This window comes from Gallinula chloropus (assembly GCF_964237585.1).
Source record: "Gallinula chloropus genome assembly, chromosome: 6".
NCBI lineage: Eukaryota > Metazoa > Chordata > Aves > Gruiformes > Rallidae > Gallinula > Gallinula chloropus.
In genome coordinates, this window is record NC_140091.1 from 17,788,907 (window position 1) to 17,795,828 (window position 6,922).

The following is a 6,922-nucleotide window of genomic DNA, read 5'->3' on the forward strand; positions in this document are numbered from 1 at the left end:
AAGACAAAAATACCGTCTTGATTTAACTAAACATGCCCTTTTTCCTTTCTTATTAAAAAGATCAAGGGTTTGTGTTATTTTTAAGATAAATGACCAATGGAGATGCTAAGAAAGAGTTAATAAGTGCCTACAGTACAGAAGGGATATTAAAAGATCTACAAGTAAAACCTCAATTCCCTTCAGAAAACAAAAGAATTATTTTTAGCACAGTATTTATAAAATAATTATGCGATGCTTAGAACTTGTTGAAGACAAGTTTCTCTCTAAAAAAAACTTCAATAAATTTCCTTAGAAAGACAAGGATTAATGTCATTCACCATTCCATGCCATTAAGTTTTCCACAAAACTATTTTTCACCAGTTGAGTACTTCCCTCCCGAGACACTCAGCAATGCTGCCATTTGCCTGCATCTACACAACCCAAGATTGGCATTATGGGCTTGGTATTTCTTAGAACCCTTTTGGCATTGTCCAGAGCCAGTTTTAAACAAAGAACCAGGCTTTCATGTTTACTGATAAATGCTCTGGTTCAGCAGAGAGCTTAGATATCCACTCAGTCGTCTTGCTGAATCAGGACCCACAACCCCACATCCTACCGCTCCACATGGGTGCAGAAGTCTGCCGAAATTCAGCTGTTTTCAGCTTCAGAGCCTTGCTGATACAGGAAAAATGCAGCCTGCTGAGTTCAAGCCATTCCAAGTCTGCGACACAATTACCTCGTCTAACACACATAACCTTTCTCCATATCCTGACATTCAAGGTTCTTCAGAATTTTGGTGCAGTTTTGGAAGATAAAAATACTGTTTATGCATAAACCACAAAGAAATGGCAACCAACTCGATTGAGTTGCTTGAGACAGGAGACCAGATTAAAAACCTGATTTGCACAGGAATAGATGACCAAATGGCAGTGCTGAAGAAACATTAGTCCAGAGGACCTACAGATTTAGTCTAGTGTCCCAGTTTTGATTAGTCTTTGTATTTCAACTGCTCATTTAAAAACATCATTTACTGTATGAAAATTATTATTTCTTTTTCTTAGAAAGTAAGATTAACTATCAATTTTTTTAATATATTTTGGCTTCTCAGAGTTATCTCACCAAGATCACTGGCATGAAGTTTGGAATTAGGCACTTGGTTCCCTGTCAGATGTACATTGGACATTAAGATGTCTCAGATCACCATCAGGGTGCTGAAAGGTTAAAACCATTTCCACCTCTAAAAGCTAGTCAGTGGTCCCTATTTAATAGTTCTCAGAGTTTAAGTGTGACCAGCTTTCCTGAGAAGAGTAGCGCCTTTCCTTCACAGCCCGGGAGGGCTCCTGGCCTCTCCACACCAGTACACGGCAGCAGCACAGACACAAGACAAGCAAGGTCTGCAGAGCATGCAAGCCAGCCCTCTGCTCCTCTAACCCCGAGCTTGTGGCTCTTTAAGTGCTCCAACTACTGGTTAATCTCATCCTCTAAAAGACTGACTATCCAGGCCATAAAGCAATAGAACTAGGCAGTTTTGCAGGGGAAGCAGAAGTTGGCTGGTGATGAGAAAGAACCAGAGGAAAAGGGAGATGGTCTATCCATTCAGAAGTTCTAACCAGTCTGTGCTTTACTTCAGTCCTAGGAATTGAAGAGCCAACCTCTGTCCCTTGGTTCTCATCCTCTAACCACAATTTAAACAAACAAAAACCCCCACACCTCTGGCAACAAATATTTTGAGGAAAAATACAACTTGCAATTTAATCATGCCTGGGAAATACCCAGCAAACACTGTTTAAAATGGAAGAAAATTTCTGAGTGACTCCCAGCATAATTTTTTTAAAATTTGATTTTATTTTATAGCTCATGTCCTTCAACTTTGAGTGGAAGGACTTTCTATTATACTTTGAAGGATCCCATACTGCTTTTGGAAACACTGTGTTCAGGGTCAGGGGAAGTTCTTCAAAAAAAAGAAAGAAAAAAAAAAAAGATCTGTCCTGACAAGGCCTGTTTCTTCCTGTTATTACGAGTATTAACATGGCACCCGTTACCGCCATATCTGGGGGCACACATCCAAGAGACACATTAGCCTACAAGCAAACAGCCTTACTGAAAAGTAAACACACATGCGCTCAACAACGCAAAATCACTTATAAGAACAAGTATGTAGAAAGGAAAAAAGTAGCCTAGGATAACAGTACAGCAGAGAACCAGGGGATAAAGAGGCATTGAAAGAAAACCATGGAGGCAGAACTAACACAACCAGATAAACCAGTAAGAAATTGGTAAATTCAATATATCCAATTCTCACACTGTCTCCGTCAGCCTGATCACAACCATGAAACTATCACAAGGAAAGAGGTGTCTACAGCATAAGCACAGGTAACACCAAATGTCAGGGGGGAGCTGATGGAAGGCAAACACATTGGCATGGGCAGATTCTAGTTGGTACCAGATGCTGCACCCAGTCTGCCTTGTCAGCAGGAATAAAGATGCGCATCACCAGAGGATCTACCCCAGAAGGCTGTAATAAGACCCTTGGCTAGTAGACATCCATGGGCTGAATCACTCTTCTGTCTTCTTTCCAGCTGAAGAGTAAGGCAGGAAAGAAAAAGGAAGAAATTAAGTTCAAGTTTAAAAAAGCATCCTTTGTGGAAGGACCTGTCTTGTTGAAGGGTTGGCCCTCAGGGTGTAGGGCAGGTGTGCACTTCAGCTCTCCTCCAGGACATTTTACGAAGACATACATTACACACACAACTGCACAAATTTGCCAGCAAGTAAAATAAATGTATTTCAGCCTTTGATTTAAGCCACATTAGGACAAAATATTTTTGCTCCCAAGACTACAAAGCCAGACTTGCTTACGAGGTTATCCAAGGCTGTAACGTGTGCAGTTCTGTGTTCGTGTGGTGCTCCTACAGCAGATTGCCAGACCTTAGTTTAAGCCCACTTCAAAAACATAATTCCTTCAGTGAGGCGGGTAGTTTGCCAATAGTTCTCCTCTCCATCCTGCCTTGGTTTTTAAGCAGGGAAAAAAAAAAAATCTCAGAGTAATCAAGGTTTTCTTTGCAGACTTTTTTGGTACAATCAGTATACATCTGAGCTTGCAATAGATCTCTGTAAAAGCTAAAAGTAAATCAGATTCAGATAAGCATACATCCAGGCAGTAAAAGGAGGTAGACCAACAGACAATATTCTTTGAATATTTATATAGTTTTCAATGCAAAGTTCGAAGTATTCTTTAAGCTATTAGCATGAAAAACATGCAGGTTTGTGGCTTAAGTTTGCATATGCATCTCTGCACCATGTCACTAACTCAGGGATCCCTAAGATGTGTTTAACACTTTATTACCTTAAAAAGAACAGAAAGGGGAAAACAAAAATCTAAACCACAGATTCCATCTACAAGGTCACCTATATCTGAAAAAATAACTATGCTGAAGATCTTTCAAAGTCAGCAACAAACCCTGTACTAATAATAGCAGTGTCAGCGTGGGCCCGGCAAACAAAAGAAAGGTGTGTGCTCTCCTGCAGCAGCCTCACTAGTTCAGAGACAAAAAGTAAGCTGGAAAAAGGCTCTATACATGAAAATCAACACCCTCGGGAGGTGGCATGCTGCCCCCTGCCTCCCCCAGGCTTCGCCACAGGCACGCAGGGATTTTATTTTTACTTCTCAGATTTATTTACACTAGTATGTTAATGGTTCAAGCCTGAAAAAGTATGGGTTCTGTACACTGGCAATTAAGAGCCAAGCCCGTGGTACCCTGACCACCACGCTGACAGTAGCACATGGGCATGAGCCATGGCTTTTCCCCCACACTATTCGAATGCCTTGCTTGCTCCCGCCTGTATTTCACCTATGGTCACAAACACCTTGTTTTGTGAAGTATGTCTGAGTTAACAGGACTCAGTTACCACTAACAGAAGAACATTTCAAAAGCTCTACATATATACTGTTTGGACATCTGTCTTTCCTGGGTTTGAATTACATCTGCCTGAGATTGATCTCTCCCTCTTTCTCTTCATCAGAGCCCATCAGTTCCTTATCACTTTTTCTTAGCAGACTCAAAATGCTCTGCAAAGGACATCAACAGTTGCTCTCATTAAGAATTTATTGCAAAAATTAAAAGCATGGAAGAAAACTAAAGCCCACAAGACAGGCACAGCAAGAAACCACAATGACAGTGTTTTCTCACCTCCCCCTAATGAACTGTGTGACCCTTTCTACTCCCTTCAGCTACCTTCTTCCCATGCAGACAGTATGAAGAATCAGTCTCCAAGAAAGAAGTAACTTTGAATCTAGCCCTGCTGTGAGCAGGGGGCTGGACTGGACTTCCAGAGTCCCCTCTTTCAGCCAAAATGATTCTCTGACTCAACTTATGAATAAGCATCTGATCAAATCCAAGGCCACAGTGCTTTAAGAGTTTGTTTCAAGAATAGCTGCCAGATGAACACGTAGAATTGGGGAATAAAACAAAAAACCACAAGATCCACAATAAGCTTCAGGACAGACATGCTAGGGTTTCTGCACACTGAATAGCTTACTAATAGTAGCACTATGTTTTGTAACACTTAAATGATTGGGTTTTAATTAAAGCTGGCCTTAGGAGGTAAGCTGACTTCTCAGGCAAGCAGTCTCTTCAGCAGCAAACTGGAATTGCTGTTGTGATCAATTAAAACAGTTTTTGTTCTCTACACTGGCACCTCCTTGAAAAGTAGATTTTTATGCATCTACAACAATTCAGACTCACGCCAAATAATGGCTCTTCTCAGCCAAGGGCAGCGTTCATAGCCTCAGCTCAAGCCGCAGACACTCAGACACGCCCTGTACGGCTGAAAGTTCATCTGCAGCAAAGCTATTGCGAAACGCCAGCATCGCGTCCCATGAAACAGCCCCAGTTACTAATGCTGGATGGATGCCTTCAGGAGGTCACCCCCAGAGAAAGTCCCACAAGGCTTGAGGGCTTGAAACAACAATTTTCCGTGCTGCTGATGAAAGGAAGCCAAATTGTAACACATTTAATTGCTCAGCCCTGTCTCTTCCAACGCTGGTCATCTTTTCCACGGTGAGGACATCTCAGATTTAAGCAAACCATCCGTCCACTTTTCCCACTACCTCATTTTGACTGACTGTGTATCCACTTGGCCTCTTCTCCAACGACCCACGCTGTATGCAAACTGGACACATAAGAGGCTTCCCCTTGCAACCACAGGAAGAACTTGGACAAACAAACATACCGAGAAGAATCATTTCAGCACTTGAAGAAACTACAGTATAAGCTAGGTACTTGAACTCCACAGATCCTTCCTTTCCCTGTCACAAGTTATTGCAACACTGTTTTAAAAATCCCTACCTAGGACAAAACATGGGGGCATAAATGGCAATGCATCTTCCTAACCCACAAGACCTCTGCTAACACCGACAGCTGTTACTGCAAGGTCTCTGCCATCGCCACTGAGCGTTAGCATTAAAACAGATTAGACAACTAACCATGACTGACCATGGTGAGGTTTATCCCAAGAAGGCAGGGCAGATGGACAGGCTCAGTGACCTATCCTAAGTCTTTCTAGGATTTTGTCAGAAGCTTCTTTTTATGAACCAAAATAATTGGGACTTAACACCAGATGGTAGCCCTCAAAGGCAGCAGGGAGTGGAGTCAGTTCAGCCCAGCCCTGCCTCACCAGCACAGCCCTGCACCCTGGGTAATACAGCCAGCCCCCGACAGCGCTAATAGCTTGGCCCCAGCAACCCACTAGCAGAGCTACCCTGCTTCCACTCCCAAAGGCTTCCATAGCAACCATCCCCTTTGTAATACAGGTGCATCATGCAATGCCCAGTTTGAAAATAAATTTTAAAATTACCAAAATAATTTAAGGGGCAACACAGGTGCAAGAAAACACAAAGGAACAGATTAGTTTCTCACATCCCCATACCAGCAGTTATGATCACACTAGTTTCATATAAAACCTAGACATAAATGTAAACTTCAGCTGACCTACATTTTTCCAGCACAAGTATTTTTGATCAATAATTCTGAAGATATACAATTAGTTATACTGCATGCATGATTTACATAATGCCACCTACCTGCAGCTGCAAAGCACAAAATCATCAAAGCAAACACTGAAGTCACACAACTTGAAGACATTTTTGCAAACACTGTATCTTCTCAAATCAACTTCCTTTGTTGTTCTTCATGTAGCTTTATGTCCTTTAAAATCAAATCTTCCAGACTTAATTGCCTACAGAAAGAAGAAAAAATACATTTTAATACAACTATAACTTACAGAAACATTACTAGATACTTAAAATTATCTTCCTCGTAACAAGAGAAAAAATTATTTCTTAAAGGACTAATAGAGGAGTGCATCTCATACTGCCAGGTACCCTTGGGTAGTGATAGCCTGGTACTGTCCCCCTGCATAACAACACTTCTTCGCAGCTGTTGTGATTTCATATTGTACATTGTACAAGTTGTGATCTACTTGGGAGTGACTCCCAGTGTCCTTTATATCAATACTGAAGCCCAGCTGAAGCCTGCCAACAGTACTCAGCCTCAGACGTGTTTATTTTAAGTATTCAGACTTTCTCTGGGACATGTAAACATTTGTTTGTTTATTTATATGCTGCCTCCTTTATTATACAATGGAGAAATGTTTCACATGTGCTCTAGCTGGTCTGCTGGTACCATGGTAAATTTAACTCATTTCTCAGCATCACAAATTCTGAAAATTTTGCAAGGCCACTTGACACTAGATATCAACATAAAGCTGTTCAGAATCTTTATTTTAAGAGATTTCAAGACATAATATACCAGGTCAGTAAAACAACTTAAATGTGCTATACAAATAAATGATGACACAGCTGACGCCTGCAGGCATCAAAAACATCAAAAATTCTGACCCCAGAACACACACCACAGACTTTTGAGTGAAAACATTAGATGGACAA

At 41.3% G+C, this 6,922-nt stretch overlaps 1 protein-coding gene across 1 annotated transcript in view; it reads right to left on the reverse strand.

Moving 5' to 3' along the window:
• The window catches only part of TGFBR3 (transforming growth factor beta receptor 3), a gene marked incomplete at both ends in the record, with an annotated part of 97,107 nt that extends 90,988 nt beyond the window's left edge, over positions 1 to 6,119 (reverse strand). Inside the window, one exon of the mRNA XM_084266121.1 lies at positions 6,059 to 6,119. Coding sequence (XP_084122247.1) covers positions 6,059 to 6,119 — 61 coding nt within the window. The remainder of the gene's footprint in view (positions 1 to 6,058) is intronic.
• Positions 6,120 to 6,922: the final 803 nt, after the last annotated feature.